General features: G+C 42.5%; 1 protein-coding gene across 1 annotated transcript in view; it reads right to left on the minus strand.

Moving 5' to 3' along the window:
* Nucleotides 1-238: 238 nt before the first annotated feature.
* ripk2 (receptor-interacting serine-threonine kinase 2) overlaps nucleotides 239-19,943 on the minus strand; it is a 44,722-nt gene continuing 25,017 nt past the window's right edge. The window contains exons 5-11 of the mRNA XM_078216018.1: nucleotides 19,871-19,920; nucleotides 17,870-18,031; nucleotides 13,177-13,262; nucleotides 12,188-12,268; nucleotides 6,501-6,648; nucleotides 3,765-3,968; nucleotides 239-1,265 (exon numbers count right to left, since the gene is read on the minus strand). Coding sequence (XP_078072144.1) covers nucleotides 907-1,265; nucleotides 3,765-3,968; nucleotides 6,501-6,648; nucleotides 12,188-12,268; nucleotides 13,177-13,262; nucleotides 17,870-18,031; nucleotides 19,871-19,920 — 1,090 coding nt within the window. The 3' untranslated portion in view covers nucleotides 239-906. The remainder of the gene's footprint in view (nucleotides 1,266-3,764; nucleotides 3,969-6,500; nucleotides 6,649-12,187; nucleotides 12,269-13,176; nucleotides 13,263-17,869; nucleotides 18,032-19,870; nucleotides 19,921-19,943) is intronic.

A 19,943-nucleotide genomic window follows, 5' to 3' on the forward strand; every position in this document is an offset into this window, starting at 1 on the left:
TTAATTTTGTTGGTCACGTCTGACTCCCCTTCAGCTTTCTCTATGGTCACTTAAAGGCTCGAGTTGCCATTCAAGCATTTCTGAAAGCTTTCAGAATTTCTGCTGTCCTTCTGGAATGCTGCCATCTTAAATCTCCCCATCACGTTAAAATGCACTTGTGTGTATATATATATTATATATATATAGTTTTTGCCTCCAATCACTAGTGTGCTCCCCACATAAATCAAAATCTACAAATGGAAATTATGCACTTTTATAATAGTAATAATGTCCTAACCTCTCTAAGCAGGGTGAAAACAACACACTTCCATTTGAGTCCATCTAAAATCCATTTTAAAAGTTCAGGTATAAACTTCATTCATATTAATTCATCGCCGTTGTAGTGTCATCTTTATACGAGGCAACCAATGGAGTTTATTGAGAAAACACAAAGAATAAAAGCCTCTATTCCCTTTCAGATGTGACACTCATATTTTGTGGTGACATTCAATGTAACAGCATGGTAAAAGACCATCAGGTATCATTTTGTAATTGTTCGATGACCATAGCCACTGGCAACAGTGTGGAGCAATGACCTGACTAAATGGGAGTTATCTGTGGTGAAATTCACAATTCCATGGTCGAAGGAGTATTATTCCAACTACTAAACCATTGTACTGTCACTAGGTGAGATCTGCAGCACAGTACAAAGACCACTGAAGATGAATCAACCCTGGACATAATAGCTTAAATGACCCAGGACAACAAATGACCTGAAGAAACAAATCTGAATAATAGTCACGAAAGAGTGCCAGGCTCTCAACGGCCTCCACAGATACTGTCTAACTTGCTGACTATTTCCAGCATTCTCGGTTTTTATTTCAGATTTCCGGCTTTTGCAGCATTTTGCTTTTGTTAAAATAATAGTCACTTGTTTTTGAGTTGCGTCGACATCAGGCTCATGTAAGTGATTGGACTGGACATTGTACTTAGTTCTGGGTAAGGCTGAAGGCCCATCTGCTTATTGTCTTTTAACTTCTGAACAACAATTTTGGCAAAGTCTTCTCCTTGGTTGTCACAAGTGTCTAGGAGTTGTCGAACTTTAGCTGTTCTCGTGGGCTTGGTGCTGATGAGCTCATAATCCTCTTTCATTATGAGTTCACGGGCAATCAGAGCATCCAGGCCTTGATTCAGACATGCTTCTGTCATCTGATTGATAATATCCTCCCTTTTGCTTTGAATCCACTGATGAGCCACACCTTGAGAGATACTCTCTGTGAAGTAACCTGCATGTAAATAAGAATTTTATCAGTAAATGGAGCACAGCAGACGAGTAACAACAGTTCAAGGTTTGGGGTCTCAACATTAGCTCACACTTGAGCAAACGACTGCAATGGTAGTGTTTGGCACTTTTGCCCTGATGCTTAGCGACAGAAAACAGCATGATGTCTCAGTGCAGACTTGCACAGTGTCCAAAGTGTAGAGAACATTGGAGTTTGTGATATGAGGGCAGGGACAGAATTGGTGGTGGGTCCAAAGAATACTTACTCTCAGTCCTATTTAACCCCACCCACCCCCCACCCCAAAACCCTGCCTCCAGCCCCCTGCCACCATTGGTCATTCACATGAATCTGGGGTCAGGCGCGCCCATTGGGCGCAATTTTACCGGCACGCCCGCCCAAGGCTCGTAAGATCACTCCCGAGGCCAACGGAGAATGCCGTTCTGCGTGCCAGTAAAATCAGGGGCATTATTTCTTACCTTGCAAACTGGTGAAATATTATAGACAGCAAAAAAGTCTGTGTGTTCTTGATAACACCATTATTAAGAGTATGGGAGAGCTAATTTTAAGGGACTATCTTACCAGAAAATGAGAAAAATCGATCTCTGGAGAAAGAAGTACCATCTTTTAATGTTTTAATCTTCATGATTCAGCAATCTATTCACATGCAGCAGATTTGCTGTTAAATCTTATCCCTTAGGTGAGGCAGGCACCCCAGATGTACTGTTCGCTTGGGGAAGTATGCATGCAATATGTAAGTGTGTATGATCCAAGGATTTAAGATGCTAAAAATGGAAGTTCATTCCAGCTTGGATCTACTCCCAAATGCTTTCCTTCAGGAATTTCAGGGCAAGCTTGTTGAACTTTTGCAGGTTTATTGCTTATCATTTGGCGGTCAGCTGCAATCAAAATTGGGAAGAACTTTCATCTGCCTACTACAGGCTATGAAGAAGAAAACAATGTACTTATTCCAGGGTTCCAATATAATGCTTCCATTATATTGAGTCGTAACTTGAGATTACAGAGGAAATGATGAAGAAATTGAACCAAGTGCAAGACTTCAGCTGTTCAAAAGCTGCATTTGCATCTCTAGATGTCAGATCAACTTTGCCTTATGTGAATGTGATCAGATGATAATCTACAACAATTCGATCTGCACTGGGTGTCCGGCCCCAAGCACCTCTCCCTGTGTCAGATTTCTGGCACCGTCAACTCTCAAAATAGGCGCGGAGATGCATTACATATTCAGGGGGGTTCACTTCAATGTAATTTAAATTTCATTAGCAGGCCCAGGACTGAAGTCTCCGGGCCCCGCTAGCCTCTCCCACTCCAGCAGGGTTTACAGTAGCACCCCACTTTCAGGGAGCTGGCGGCCCGACCCCTTTGGGGTGAAGGGGAGGCAAGCAGGGGCCCCTAGAGGGTCAGGCTGCTGGGTGGGGGGAGGGTGCCCCTGGGCATTGGCACCTTGCCAGTGTCAGCATGTGCCCCCCCAGCACTACCCAAGAGGGAAAGTGCCACTGCCCAGGGGGCACCTTGGCACTGCCCATCAGGCATGGAGCAGTGCCAAGGTTGTGGGGTATCCCGCTGCCACTCTGCAGTCAGGATCGGTGGGGGAGGGAGGGAGACCAGTGATCGTGACTGGTGATTTTCAGCGTGATTCACGCTAATGCACTCAGCAATGCAGAATAGGGGAGATTCATTTTGAAACTCACACTGAAAAAAAATTAGCGTGATTTACTCCAGTTTTCACGCAAAATTGACACTTCGATTTTTTTTCGGGCGAATCGCCCCCAACACGTTGCAAGTGTAGATTTCTAAACATTTAATAAAGTTATAATGTATTCTGGAATCAATTCATAAGGTAGTTTTAATATATATTAATACTCTATAGTTAGGTTAGCCATAAATTCCATCCAGGAAATGAATGTTCATTATATATTTTGACTTGGATCAAAGTGGTACCTACAGCGGTACCAGACCAGCCTATGGAAGTCATTAATCAGACCAGACAGTCATCTCTTATGCAAAAAGTAAAAGTTAGATACCAAGGAGGGAATCTCCCTCGTTTTAATCCCACTCCCCCACCAATTTTCCTTTCTAACAGCCTTTTTACACAATTCCAATAAATCAAGCTTTACTTGCTTTCATAGTCTGCAGAGGTTGGTTTGAATGCTAAACCTCATCAATCTAAACCTATGAATATTTGCAAATGGTATACATACATTTTATATTCAGCTGAAATTTTCTTGATAAATAGAAAATCTCTGGGCAGGAGTTACTGTGCAACCCGCTGTGTGTTTGGCATTGGCAGGTGGTGGGCCACCATTGGGATCTGCTGGTCCCGCCATTGTCAATGAGGTTTCTCGTTGTTTCCTGTTGAATGCATCCCTTGCTGATGTGAAACCCATGGTGGGGACGCGCCATCAGCATTCCTGTCTCTGTGTCTTCAATCATGGTTGCACAGATTGATTTCTACATACTTAATTATAAAATGTCTTCACTCACCACTGGAAGATTGGAATGTTAATAATCCCTGTCCACAGTCCAATTCACTTTCAGGAATTCCCCTCCTAGGTGTAAAGTTTTCTTCTGGTTGGCATATAGTAGTCTGAGCCAAATTGTCTTCTTCACTGGGCGCAACTGAAGATGGCGTGTACAATTCTTCATTTTGACATTTCATACTAGACAGAACATTTTCATCTGTGTTTCCTATGAAGGAAGAAGGAACATCCATAAGATGCATGTAAGCATTATGGGCAAAGATTAAAATATTTCCTTTCTTATTTTACATGTAAAATCTTTTTCAAACTTACAAATATAGATCACATCTTTTTGGAAGTTCACAATAAGTTAATAGAATAAATATGGTAAAGATAATGCTTAAAGTGTGGGCTAATTGTGAATTATACTAGGGGTTAATTAGCATGAATATACAGAAAAAACATACATTTGAAAGACCTGAATTTAAATAGTTATGGTGCATGGTGGTCCACATTACATTGCATGAACTGACTTGGAACTATATTGCTGTTCCTTCATTGTCGCTGGATCAAAATCCTGGAATTCCCTTCCTAATGGCATTGTATGTGTATCTGCACTAGATGTATTGCAGCAGCTGAAGGGGGAAGCATACCACCACTTTCAAGGGCAGTTTGGGACGGACAACAAATGTTGGCCTTGCCAGCAATGCTCACGTCCCATGAAAGAATAAAAACATATTGGCTTCATTACATCTCTATTATATTGCTCTGGCGCTCAAGTATGTAATATACAGGAGTATTACAAATAGTCTTGAGAATACATAAAGGGAAGAAATTTGTTCATGCAGCTCACAACTCCCCATTCCCCAAGTACAGGCAGCACTGTGGGCCACTACCTATAGCGCCCACATTGTGTTCCTCATTTCAGTGTGGCTCATGGTCCTGTCTGCCCCAGGAAACAATGTTCTCCCAAAATGATTTGAGCTATTTTCTTTTTTAAAAAAAAATTCACTCATGGGATGTGGGCATCGCTGGCTGGGCCAACATATATTGCCCATCCCTGAGGACATTTAAGAGTCAGCCACATTGCTGTGGCACTGGAGTTACTTGTAGGCAAGACCAGGTAAGGATGACAGATTTCCTTCCCTAAAAGGATATTAGTGAACCAGATGGGTTTTTACAACAATCTATGGTGGTTTCATGGTCATCATCATCCACCAAAACAACCAAAGTCTCAATCCCGGTATGTGCCTACAGTTCAAATGGTTGGTTGGCAGGCAGGCAGAAGCACATTGGTGCATGTGTGCCTCTTCTACACAGAACTCCATCGTGGGAGTAAGTAGACTGTCTTCTCCTCGTTCACTCTCTCATTCATTTCCTCAAATGGCCATGATAATTTCTCCTGTTTCTGCTTCTAAGACACCAACATTTATTTCAGTTATTTTTTAATGTCATTGTTCAAAGCTCCAATATTTTCTTATTTACAGCTGTGTCCATGGTATAACTACTTGTCGGGGCCTATAAGCTCCTGTTACATATACTTAATGTGATAGTTCATATGTTTTAGTTTTAGAAATTGAAATTGAAAAACACTGTTAAGTATCTGGGGGCCCATAAACCACAGACTTAAAATAATTACAATTCCAAAAGTAACTTGTGTTTACTGGATAAAGTCACAGCTAAACGGGTGAGTCATAAAACGGCAGATGGGTTTATTGAGCTGAGGAAATGGAGATATGGGACGGAATTTGATCATTTTTTGTCTAAGTATCAACTCAGGTGGGAGAAGCAGTGTGTAGCCCGCTGGTCCCATCGCTGGCTTTTCCAACTATATATTTTGACACTTGGGCAAAACAAGATCAGGGAGGCAGCCTAGGTTCCCACATTGTCATGCTGGCAACAGCAGCTTTTGTCTGATCTTGAAAATATAAAATTTTACCCCGCCACCCCCCTCACCCCAGTCCCCCCCAACCCCATGGACACGGAGACACCCCTCCCCTCTAAAATGAAGAACTGTCACCCCCAGTGACCTCTCAATGGATGTCCCCCTCCTTGTCAGCAGTGCCAGGGGGAAGTGCCAAGGTACTGCTCATGATTTACTCTTTCCCTCCGGGGGCTATTATTATCTGTGCACCAGACAGGACAGCTAGTGAGATTCTGCAAATCCAGGCAAGCTGTGGGGGTTACAGATAGTGTGACATGAACCCAAGATCCCGGTTGAGGCCGTCCTCATGTGTGCGGAACTTGGCCAGCAGTTTCTGCTCAGTGACTTTGCGCTGTCGTGGACTTGCTTGCCTGGACTTGCAGAATCTCACTGGCTGTCCTGTCTGGAGACAATACACATCTCTTTAACCTATGCTTAATGCTCTCTCCACTCACATTGTTTGTACCTTTAAGACTTGATTATCTGTAAAGACTGCATTCCAATCATTATTCTGTAAATTGAGTTTGTGTCTCTGTATGCCCTGTTTGTGAGCATTTCTCCACTCCACCTGACGAAGGGGCAGCGCTCCGAAAGCTGGTGGCATTTGCTACCAAATAAACCTGTTGGACTTCAGCAAAACCATCAATTTAGTTTGAGAGTGAGTGGCACGTGTTTTCCTGCATCACCTCACTGATCTTCCCACCTCTCTTCGCCAGTTCTTAATGTAATCCACTTAGTGCCTTTACCTCGTTCATCAATTTCCATTGGACATCTCATCCGCATCACTGACTGACTCAAATATCAGCTAGACAGCAACAATAAATCAATCACACTTACTGCTGTCCCTGTTTTCTGATAACGTCGGCATAATGTTGCATGGAAGTAGTGAGGGAGCTGTGGGAAACTGAGGGAGAACTCTCGCCGATTGCTGAAAGGAGACATTGCCCTGATGTGAGGATAAGCTGTGTGGTTCTGGATTCAAGGCCTGTTGCGCAACATAATCACAAAAATTAAAAAGGAAAAGACAGAAAAGTACAATTTTAACAGATATCAAATTATTTTAAAATTAGAGGAGATTGAAATGTTTGAAGGTTACAAATATTTATCTGCCACCTGACATAATTTTACAATGTGGAGATGCCGGCGTTGGACTGGGGTAAACACAGTAAGAAGTTTAACAACACCAGGTTAAAGTCCAACAGGTTTAAACCTGTTGGACTTTAACCTGGTGTTGTTAAACTTCTTACATAATTTTACAAGACAGTATTGGTAACATATGCTGCCTCTTTTTATCTGACCATAGACCGGCTAAACAGTCATCTGGCAGCCCGAAAAACCATTACATTTGTGGCTATTATTTCTCTGTTGATCAGTGTTCTGGAAGCCATCACATTTCATTCACAGGGTGCATTCTACAGCACAGGAGGCCAAAGATGTGATGAAGCACTTTCTTATAGCAGCTCGGTAACTTAAAGAAGTCAGAATGCTCAAAAAGATTTATCACAAAGCAAAAAAGATGTGCAACGTTGAATGTCAACAAATCTATTGGAAATGCACTGTTGCTCAGACAGACTGCGATACCAAGCATTATAAAAGAAAAGAATACTCTCATTCAATTCATTTACCAAGAATATTGCATCTTTTTGGGTAAATACTAGTTTTCTTCCCTGGTGGTGCAACAACTGCGTTTGAGAGCAGGCAATGACTTTGGCATGCATCAACCATGCTCTTACCTAGTTAGGATGAACACCAACTTAGGGATAATTCTACATCGAGTTTTCCTTCCGTCTTTAAATCATCATAACATCTTCACTCAGAAACTCCCCACCCACAGTTACAGAAATAGGATGGAGAGCCAAGCATACGGAAATTAAATCTGCATTTTATCACACAAAAACATTGTTCATTTGTGGTCCAATCAGTATTTCATTCATCTAGTACACGAGGTTTTGAAACAACTTTTCATAACCTAGTACTGCAGTTTTCATAATATAAACAAAATATCACAACTGGACTAACTGCTTCCTTTACATTAAAAGGTTTCTTCCATTTGTGCAAGAAAAGCACACACCAGTAGCTGCCCATTTCCCTTCTCTCTCTTTTCTGCTTGTTCATGGTGAACTGGGCAGTCTAGAAGATGAATCTGTCGAATGTCTGGAGCAATAGAACTGATGTGGAGATGCCGGCGTTGGACTGGGGTAAACACAGTAAGAAGTTTAACAACACCAGGTTAAAGTCCAACAGGTTTATTTGGTAGCAAAAGCCACACAAGCTTTCGAGGCTCTGAGCCCCTTCTTCAGGTGAGTGGGAATTCTGTTCACAAACAGAACTTATAAGACACAGACTCAATTTACATGAATAATGGTTGGAATGCGAATACTTACAACTAATCCAGTCTTTAAGAAACAAAACAATGGGAGTGGAGAGAGCATCAAGACAGGCTAAAAAGATGTGTATTGTCTCCAGACAAGACAGCCAGTGAAACTCTGCAGGTCCACGCAACTGTGGGAGTTACAAATAGTGTGACATAAATTCTGATTCTAGGATCGCATGATAAAGACTCAGGAGGAAAAAAGCAGAAATATTTATGTGAAATAGTGTGACATAAACCCAATATCCCGGTTGAGGCCGTCCTTGTGTGTGCGGAACCTGGCTATCAGTTTCTGCTCAGCGACTCTGCGCTGCGCTGAGGAGGATCGCAACAGACACCTCCAGACGCTGAAAGATGCCCTCATAAGAACAGGATATGGCGCTAGACTCATTGATCAACAGTTCCAACGCGCCACAGCGAAAAACCGCACCGACCTCCTCAGAAGACAAACACGGGACACAGTGGACAGAGTACCCTTCGTTGTCCAGTACTTCCCCGGAGCGGAGAAGCTACGGCATCTCCTCCGGAGCCTTCAACATGTCATTGATGAAGACGAACATCTCGCCAAAGCCATCCCCACACCCCCACTTCTTGCCTTCAAACAACCGCACAACCTCAAACAGACCATTGTCCGCAGCAAACTACCCAGCCTTCAGGAGAACAGTGACCAAGACACCACACAACCCTGCCACAGCAACCTCTGCAAGACGTGCCGGATCATCGACACAGATGCCATCATCTCACGTGAGAACACCATCCACCAGGTACACGGTACATACTCTTGCAACTCGGCCAACGTTGTCTACCTGATACGCTGCAAGAAAGGATGTCCCGAGGCATGGTACATTGGGGAAACTATGCAGACGCTGCGACAACGGATGAATGAACACCGCTCGACAATCACCAGGCAAGACTGTTCTCTTCCTGTTGGGGAGCACTTCAGCGGTCACGGGCATTCGGCCTCTGATATTCGGGTAAGCGTTCTCCAAGGCGGCCTTCGCGACACACGACAGCGCAGAGTCGCTGAGCAGAAACTGATAGCCAGGTTCCGCACACACAAGGACGGCCTCAACCGGGATATTGGGTTTATGTCACACTATTTCACATAAATATTTCTGCTTTTTTCCTCCTGAGTCTTTATCATGCGATCCTAGAATCAGAATTTATGTCACACTATTTGTAACTCCCACAGTTGCGTGGACCTGCAGAGTTTCACTGGCTGTCTTGTCTGGAGACAATACACATCTTTTTAGCCTGTCTTGATGCTCTCTCCACTCCCATTGTTTTGTTTCTTAAAGACTGGATTAGTTGTAAGTATTCGCATTCCAACCATTATTCATGTAAATTGAGTCTGTGTCTTATAAGTTCTGTTTGTGAACAGAATTCCCACTCACCTGAAGAAGGGGCTCAGAGCCTCGAAAGCTTGTGTGGCTTTTGCTACCAAATAAACCTGTTGGACTTTAACCTGGTGTTGTTAAACTTCTTGCAATAGAACTGACCAGAGAGGAAAGTTATTTTAGATCTTGTATTGCGTAATGAGGCAGTGCTAATTAGCAGTGCCATAACAGAAGGTCTGCTGGGAAATAGTGATCATAATACAACTGAATTCCATGTTATGTTTGAAAATGACATTTACTTTTTTCTTCTAGACTCTACATCACATGATCATTTATAATGCTCTACAATGTAATTTCACCATCAGTTACTTTTTTCCCTTCATCCTCTCTTCATGTTTGCAAAAGGACCACTTCTCTCCAATACCTTCATTCTTGTTGCATTTTACCAGGTTCCCATTGTTTTGCCCACATTACCATCACACTCTTCCATGTGAGGCAGCAATTTAAATACACTACATAATTTATTTGCTGTTTAAAGTGTGGTGTCCTCTATGTTAGGGAAGCACTTTGTTTAGTGTGAGCATGCTACTGATCTCCATGTGGTTCATCACTTCAAATCTCCCTTTCCCTCCCATTAGGGCGGCACGGTGGTGCAGTGGTTAGCACTGCAGCCTCACAGTGCCAGGGACCCGGGTTCAATTTCGGCCTCGGGTCACTGTCTGTGTGGAGTTTGCACATTCTCCCAGTGTCTGCTTGGGTTTCCTCCGGGTGCTCCGGTTTCCTCCCACAGTCCAAGGACGTGCGGGCTAGGTGGATTGGCCATGCTAAATTGCCCCTTAGTGTCAGGGGGACAAGTTGGGTACATATGGGAGTTGCAATGATAGGGCCTGGTTGGAATTGTTGTTGGTACAGGCCAAATAGGCTCCTTTTGCACTGTAGGGATCTATTCCATGATCTGATTTTTCTCTCTTGCTCCCCACTCCCTCCACTAAAAACAAACTGAATGTAAACCGAGAAGAATACCTCAGCAGCTAACATAAAAGGGAACTCTAAGCTCTTCTATAAGCATGTAAAAAAAATTAAAAGATGGGAGAAGAATATAGCTGACTGGATTTTTAAAAAACTTGCACGAGGAGGCTGGAAAAATAGTGAAGGTATTATACGAGTACTTTGGATCTGTCCTTATAAAGAAAGAGGATGCTACGCAGGCCGAGGTGAAAGAGGAGGTACCTAGTACACTTGAGGAATTTACAGCTGAGAAAGAGGTGGTGTTAGAAAGGCTGGTCGGCATTTTCCAGAAGTTCACGCCAGCATAAGCTTCTGGTCGTGTCGACTGCGCAGCCGCTCCGTGGGTTTCCCGGCAGCGCTGGGTGCAGTCAGTAGGAAACATTGCGAAGGGATTGGAGTTTAAAAACAGAGGTTTTGTAGCAATTGTATAGGTGCAGCATCACCTGGAATACTGCGTGCAGCTTTGGTCCCCTTACCTAAAGAAGTATATAGTAACATTGGAAGCAGTCCAAAGGAGATTTGCCAGGCTAATTCCTATCAAGAGAGACTAAATAGTCTGGATCTGCATTCCTTGGAATTTAGAAGAGTGAGGGGTGACATTGTTCAAATATATAAAATCCTGAGGGGGCTTGACAGGGTAGATGGTGAGATGTTTTCACGAGTGAGAGAGTCTCAAACAAGATGCTACAAGGCAAAGGCTGGTCAAAGCGTAGAAATTTCTTGTCGCAGAGGTTGGTGAATGTCTGGAATTCTCTGGCCCTAAGGGCGGAGGAGGCTGGATCATTAGAAGTATTCAAAGTGGAAGTGGATAAATATCTGATAGATCGAGGAATAGAGGTCTATGGGGAAATGGCACTGAAAAGGAAGTGAGGCCGGTATAGGTCAACCACGATCATACTGAATGGTGGGGCAGGCTTCAAAGGCCTGGTGGCCTACTCCTGCTTCTATTTCTTGTGTTGTGTTGTGCACTGTAAAGATTCTGTGATCTGCCTCGAGGCATCTTACCACCCTCTGGTCTAAACAATGGTTTAAGTGGTGTCACATTAGCCTGAAGCCATTTTAAACTTCAGCACTATCGTATAACTCACCCGATTGTCTTTCCAATGAAATCAGATACCATAAGAGCCCCTGGCATCGTCAGAGCATGCAGGAAACTGCGTGTGTTGATAATTTCCACTTTCATTTCGAGCATTGTTAATTTTTACTACACGATTTACTACAAACCTGAAAATTATCCTGCTGTCTCCTTCCATTTTCCTGCCAGTTCCTCCCATTCACAATCTGTTCCATTCCCTGCTGAATCGCTGTCAGCCTAATGTCTGTCCCAGAGGAGCACTTTTTCACCTCATTCTAACCTTCCAGTTTGATTTTTCAATCCATCACATGCAGAGATATCACAGTGATGGTTGCAAATGTCTCCCAGTGCAGAGCCTTTTGGAATGTGGGAAGATTTTTCATCATTTTCATGAGTATGTGGTCGGTGGCATATTTCTGATCTAATTGTGAGAATGGCTGTTTAAACAAAATCCTGTCTTGATCACAGATCCCTTGGAACGCACTTGAGGAATGGAATTGGCTTAAAAAATCCCAGGATAAAACCCTAACAGCGTGATTAGAGTGTATTTTTTAAATTAAGGATAAATTAAACAAGGAAGATGTACAAGTTGTTGAAGCGACAACCATTGTAAGATCTATTTTTGATAAGACTCGAATCTGTAAATTAGTAAGTGGCTGTTTTCTATTTCTTTCTTTAGGTTTACTACATCATTTTAAACAAATATACTTTGAATGAGGCATGAATTTATTACCTGTCCGGACATGTTAAGTGACTTCAAGTCTCCACTGAGTTTTTCATATGATGAAGAGGAAAGGTTCAGATCACAATTCCCCTATAATTATAATAAAAATATTTGAATATGATTAAATCCAGTCTCAATAATAGGTAAACATACTACAGACTTTATCAGGTTACTAAACAATCAGTTTAACCATCAGGATTGTAGGTCAATCATTCAGCTTGGCAGCAACAAGGGAGTTCTATACTTCCATCCCCCAAGTATGGCAAAATAATATAATGTTCTATGTACTGGATTGCATTATATTCTTCCATCAACACTGAACAATTTAGGCATGCACCCCGCTATTAAGTTTTAACCTACTTGAAAATGCATTCGGAAATCCAGCCTTAAGATGTTTACAAGACTACGCAGGGACTCAAAAGCCTTTCAGTCCATCTTATTTGAACAATCTAAAATACCAAAAAGTTTCCTATCTGCTGCACTCACTTGTTTTTTTAAAAAAATGATTCCTGGTTTTTGCTTCTTCTGTTCTACCTTCATTCTCTAATCCAGCATCGACTATTGTGTGAAGAATTTCCTGATAACTCTTAAATTTGGCTTTATCATAATAAACTGTATCCTTCAGTTCTACTCTTACAGATTAGCTTAAAGTGATTTTCCAGATTTACATTGCCTGTACCAATTGCTATCTAGTACTCCTCTTCAAAATCACCCCTCAGACATTTATCAAAGTTGCAAAACTGTCTCTCACAGAAGGCCTCTATTTGCCATCTCTCAACTGGGTGAATGCAGCACTTATTGAAATATTGCTATGCATTGAGCCAAATAAAACAACAGTGGATCAAAATCATTATGGTTGATTGCGATACTGATTACATGTTGGATATAATTGTCAACAGCAAATCTAATTTTAATTTACTAATCCTGGCAAATTAAGGTAAAAGCCCTGATCACATTTTTAAAAAGAAATTGTAGGAAGCAAATTCAAATCAACTTACTTTGGCTCTTTTCAGATACAAAACATCTTCAAGTAGAGTCAGTTCATTAAATGCTCGAACTACTGGTTCCAATTCCATGAGGCATTCTTTGTAAACAAACAAGTTTTAGATTAACGGTCATTCATTTTGTCTCTAAACTTTGAAACCTAATACCAATCTTTTTTACAGTGCGCTATTATAGACGCACAAAGCCAAGATGTAATTGGTTTAAACTGCAATTCATCTGGAATCAGTCACACCGGTGTACAACAGAAAGTTATTTCAAACTTAAATTGCATCTGTCAAAATGGCATTTCCGCTGTTTTCTGCACTCGTTTAAATCAGGTATCTTATCCAAGACCAATGGAAGTCCACCTTTCGTCCAAACATGCTAATTTTCCCAAGGCTTTAGCACATCACAGTGCTGCAAACCTGTAACTTGTAAAAGAATCTCTAAACACTACATGAGGGGGAAGTTTTGGAAGTACTTCCTTTTTTAAATACTATTCTCCATTCATATGTGCAACAGTGCACGCCAGGCTGACCAGACAACCACAAGGTCTGTAAGATCTGTGGCACAACAGCTTTTTAAAAAATATGCAGGAGACGGAATTTCTCATCTGTAAACTTCCGTTCTCGGCCTTTTGGCTAAGATCAAGTGTATGGACGGCAGCCCATGGTCGGCCGCACTTGGTCGAGGTCATTAGGTTATGCTGAGGCTTCATATGTTTCATATGAAGCAATTTTTAAAAGTGGCATCTCAGCCTTTTGGCTAAGATGCAAATGAGCTCAAGTCTTGGAGGAGGAACCTCCCCCTTCTCTAATCAGCTTGGCTCATGTAGATCGGGCCCAGGACAGGGCGGTTTGGTCGCTCGCCCTGTCTTGTCAGCCTGGATCTGAAATGTCTCAACTTGTTGAGACTCTGAATTGGATTTGATTTGATTGAATTGGAAAAGTATAAAAAAAAACATTTAAACATACAGAGAAATATAGAAACTAGAAGCAGGAGTAGGCTATTCAGCCCTTCGAGCCTGCTCCGCCATTCATTTTGATCATGGTCGATTATTGAATTCAATATCCCGATTCCCCCCTTCCTCCCATATTCCTTGATCTCTTTAGCCCCTAGAGCTATATCGAATTTCTTCTTTAAATCAGACAATGTTTTGGCCTCAACTACATTCTGTGGTAGTGAATTCCACACAATCACCACCCTCTGGGTGAAGAAATTTCACCTCCCCTCAGTTCTAAAAGGTTTACCCCTTATCCTCAAACTATGACCCCTAGTTCTGGACCCCCCCACTATTGGGACCATTCTTTCTGAATCTAACCTGTCTAATGCTGATAGAATTTTATAAGTCTCTATGAGATCTCCTCTCACTCTTCTGAACTCCGGTGAATATAATCCTAACCGACTTGGTCTCTCCTCATATGACAGACCTGCCATCCCAGGAATCACCCTGGTAAATCTTTGCTGTAAATCCATAATGTAACTAAAGAATGGCTATCCATACATAACTATTTTTACAGAGTTTACTGCTGGTGTACAAATGACTGATTTTCACATTATAGTAATTGAGGGCTCAGGTAGTTCTTTATCTGACTGAATTAGCCTTATGAACAATGACACTGAGAAGGTTCTTTCTTCAAAGAAATGGCAAAAAATATGGATTGTACATCAGTTCTTTAATTGAATAAAATGTGGTTACATTTCACTGGCCAAGGGACATTCAAATTGCCTTAAATGAATGAATTTTGAAATCTTATTTTGATGATCTAGTTTACAGGCAGTTGCAGGCATCAAACTGTCCCAGCAAGGAGGGGTTAATAAATGAGTAATATGATTGGATTTAAGAAAGACTCCAAGAGGAAGTGGCTTTTCCCTCCCACAGGCAATGAGATTTAAATCGAGCAGGAGATCAGGAAGCTATCATGAATGGCATTGCTTGCAAAACTACAAACATTCTGGAGAATGGTAAGATGGGTCAGTGGTTGAAGTCTGGTCAGGTGGACAGAAGAAGGGAAACATAAATGAGCACGTTAAAAGATTAACAATATAATCCAGTCATCTCTGGAGGCCCCCAGAATCAATGATGCCAGTATTCAGCCAATTTGATATCAAGAAACAGCTGAAGACACTGGATAATGCAAAGGCTATTGGGCCTGATAACATTCCAGCAATAATACAGAAGACGTGTGCTCCAGAACTAGCCGCGCGCCTAACCAAGCTGTTCTAGTGCAGGCACAACACTGGCATCTACCCGACAATAAGGAAAATTACCCAGGTTATGTCTTGTCCATAAAAAGGACAAATGCAACCCAGCCAATTACCACCTCCTTAGTTTCTCGATCATCAGAGAAGTGATAGAAAATGTTGTTGATAGTGCTGTCCGGCACATAGTGAGCAATATCCTGCTTACTGATGTTCAGTTTGGGTACTGCCAGGGCCACTCAGCTCCTGACCTCATTCCAGTCTTGGTCCAAACATGGACAAAAGAGCTGAACTTAAGAGGTGAGCTGAGAGTGACTGCCCTTGACATCGAGGCAGCATTAGACTGAGTGTAGCATCAAGGAGCCCTCGCAAAACTGAAGTCAATGGAATCAGAGAGAAAACACTCCATAGGTTGGAGACACAACCTAGCACAAAGGAAGATGGTCGTTGGAGGTCAATCAACTCAGTTCCAGGACATTACTGCAGGAGTTCCTCAGGGTGGTGTCCAAGGCCCAAACATCTTCAGTTGCTTCATCAGTGACCTTCTCTTCATCATAATGTCAGAAGTGAGGATGTTCGCCGTTGATTACATAATGTTCAGTACCATTCACAACTCCTCAGTTTGAGGAAAAGGACAACATCCAGGCTTGGATTGATAAGTGGCAAGAAATATTTGTGTCACCCAAATACCAGGCAAACTCCAACAGGAGAGTCTCTAACCATCACCCCTTGACATTCAATAACATTACTATCACTGAATCCCCCACTATCAACATCCTGAGAGGTTACTACTAACCAAAAAGTCAACTGGATCAACCATGTAATTACTGTCGCTACAAGAGCAGGTCAGAGGCTGAAAATCCTGTGGAGAACAACTCTCTTCCTGACTCCCCAAACCCCATCCACCATGTACATGGCACACTCCAGAGTGTGATGGAATACTTTCCACTTGTTTGAATGAGTCCAACAACACAAAAATTTCAACATCACCCAGGACAAAGCAGCCCGCTTGGTTGGCAGTCCAACCACCACCTTCAACATTCATTCCCTCCACCGCCGATCCATTGCAACAGCAGTGTGTATCATATACAACAGTCTTGTCCAACCCGCAATCTGCAGGCCAGATTGTGGACCACAAAGCCACTGCTCAAAATGCTGGCAAGACCAACATGCGAGTTGAAGGTTCTGCCAGGGGCTGCTCCTCCAATCAGAGGCCATTTCTCTCCCGCGTTTCCTATTACCAGTAAACGTAGGAGAGAAACATGCCTCTGATTGGAGGAGCACTGAACACCGGCAGCACCTTCTGCCACCTTGTGGGGAGGCCAGAGAATCCCGCCCAGAGAGCGCGAGAGCGAGGGGCCCAGGAAGGAGAAGCTGCCGGAGCCCGGGGTGTGGGACACTGACTGGTATGTGCGAGGGTGTGGGTGGGAATGAGAAACGAACCTGTGTCTACCTTACTCCCAATCCCAAGACTCACCCTCACCTCAACACACTGACACATACCCACAACCATTCACAGAGGGTGAGGGTGAGTGAGTGAGCACGCTGACACTTGGAGTGAGCCTGATACTCTACTGGTCGTTTCTATTAATAACTTTTTAAAAATAAAACCTTAAGGTATTGCTTTGACATCGCTTTAGTGTTTTCTTCATTCCTCAATGTTTTTGGAAATTCGGTTTAATATGGTGCCAAAAATTATAGTTCTGAAATTTGTTCATAGGCTCCTTGAGTGAGATAGAAACGTGACCGCCACACAAAAAGTTGGGCAAGCCTGTTCAACAAGAAGCACAGCAGGAACTCACCAAGGCTCCTTCAACAGCACTTTCCAAACCTGTGACCCCTACTAGCGAGAAAGATAAAGGCCAAGCAGATCCATCGGAACACCACCACCTGAAAAAACTCCCCATCCGGACCTGGGAGCCGTTCCTTTAGTATCAGAGGGTCAAAATGGCAGAACTCCCTCCCTCACAGTATTGTGTGTACCTATACCACAGGGACTGCAGTGGTTCAGGAAGGCAGCTCACCACCACATTCGCAAAGACAATTAGAGATGGGCAAGAAAAATGCTGGTTTAATCAGCGACACCCACATGCCATGAACAAATAAGTGAAATGCAAGTGGGATATCCACAGAGAGGGGGAGATGAGGCAGAAAGGATTCTGAATCTGGGAGAGCCGACAGGAAATCCATACTAGGATCGTGGTGGGATTGTGCTGCTGTGCTTATGGAAGTTTTGCTGACACGTATTCCAGATCCTGCCAGGAACTAGTTCAAGTCTCCAACCAAGTCACTAGTGTTGCAACTTCAGTAGGACAAGGGGAAGGCTGTTTAAAACCAATACAATAACAACCTCACTGAATTGACAATGAGGAACACGTTGTGATTGAATGAGGGAAAAATTGCTACAAGCGATGGAGAATGTCAGTTAGCAGTGGATTGAGGATTGGCACCAAACTATTGCAACCTTATCTTTGCATACACCACCGCACAATTGTAACAACTTACTAATAAAGGAAGGCCGTTCATGAGGATTTTGTGACCAGCCACTAATCATTAGAGCAAGCAGTGTTTCGCGATTGGGGATGTCCAAGGATAAACTTTCCTCACTGGTGTCAGGTCGGGAACCCTGCAGGACACTGAACATGACCTGCACCGGGTTTGTAGCATCTGTGAAAGAGAGTAGCAGATGAGGAGATTGAACCAAGGTACAAACAAAACATTTTCTCATCACAATTAAAACATACAGCATTTTAACATTAACCAAATGAAAACATTTTACATTCAAAATGTATAGAAGATAGATAATGGAGAAACAAAACAACAGATTAAAAAGAAAAAGTTAGAAAATCAAAGTTTCTTTATAATAATTGTGTTTTATACTCCTGTGGCTGTCCTGACTGAACGGAAGTTATTTCAAGTAGATATTTTCGTTTCAAATGATGAACAATTTCACTCAGGTGATCAAAAAGATCAGTTTTACCAAAATACACGATGCAGCAATACGAAGCATTAAATGCTAAGCAATTTCATTGGGAATAATTTAGGACTTTCCTCATTTTCAAGGTTTATAATTTTTCAATGCACTTCAAGTAAGTTTTTTGCGAAGTAGAAGACTCAAGCACAACTGACATTTACATAGCACTTTTCATCAAATCCCAAAGAACGTCACAACCATTAGATAGTTTTCAAATGTTTAAGTTACTGGTGCAATGTCAATCTGCACATCATAGAATCATCGTAGAATCCCTAGTGCAGTAGGAGGCCATTCGGCCCATCCAGTCTGCACCGACCACAATCCCACCCAGGCCCTATTACCAAAACCCCATGCATTTACCCTAGTTAGTCCCCTTGACACTAAGGGGCAATTTAGCATGGCCAATCCACCTAACCCGCACATCTTTGGACTGTGGGAGGAAACCGGAGCACAGGGGGGGAAACCCACGCAGACACGGGGAGAATGTGCAAACTCCACACAGACAGTGACCCAAGCCGGGAATTGAACCTGGGTCCCTGGCGCTGTGAGGCAGCAGTGCTAACCACTGTGCCGCCCATTTTAACTGTGTAACTAATCTTCAAATAATGTGGTGGCAATTTCTTTACATCTGTTTGAGGGTGCAGACTAGGCTTTGATTTAACATCTTAACTGAAAGGCAGCCCCTCCAACAATGCAGCACTCCCTCAGTATTGCATTGAAATGTCAGTGTAGAGTATTCACTCAAGTCTCCAGCTACAGGAAGTAGCCTCTCAGCATCAACCAGGTCGAATCCCAACATTTCATAAATTCTCATCATTTAAAAATAATCTGTTTTGCTATTCTATCAAAATGAATGACTTACAATTCCCCACCATCTTCTTGCCCATTCACTTAACCTTTCTTTCATCTTTTGCAGACTCTTTGCATTCACTTCACACCGAGTCTTGTTTCATCAGCAAACTTGGATACATTCCACTTAGTTTCTCCATCCGAGTCTATATTAAGAGAGTGTTTACTTCCAGCACTAACCCTTGCGACATTCCACCGGTTATAGCTTGAGAACCTGAAAATTGCGTGTTTATTCCTACTACTCTGTTTACTGACCTTTAACCTCTGGATGCAGGCATCGCTGAATCCACTATGTTAACATATTGCTCCAACCCCACAACCTTTTGTCTGGCACTTTAATGAATATGTTCTGAAATTTTTACTGGTTCCTCCTTCTCCTGATTGTTACTTCCTCAAAAAACTATAAATGTTGAACATGATTTCCCTATCTTAACACCGCACTGACTCTGACCAAAGTAGCATTTTCTAAGTGTTCTGCATTTTAACTAATAGTTTCCAGCATTTTCCCAATGACTGAGATCAGGCTAACTGGCCTGTAGCTCCTGGTTTTCTCTCCCCCTCCACCCTCACTAATTAAACATCTTGATAATGATGCCTAGAACTTGATGAATTAGAATTTATAAATGACATTGATACAGGATAAAGAAGCAGAAGTTCTGACATCAAAACTGAATAGAACTGACCTTCAAATGGTTGTTTTCTTGAAAGAACTTCCCACATTATGATTGAATAGCTATGAAGGGAACAGAGTATATT

The sequence above is a fragment of the Mustelus asterias genome, chromosome 7 (genome assembly GCF_964213995.1).
Source record: "Mustelus asterias chromosome 7, sMusAst1.hap1.1, whole genome shotgun sequence".
NCBI lineage: Eukaryota > Metazoa > Chordata > Chondrichthyes > Carcharhiniformes > Triakidae > Mustelus > Mustelus asterias.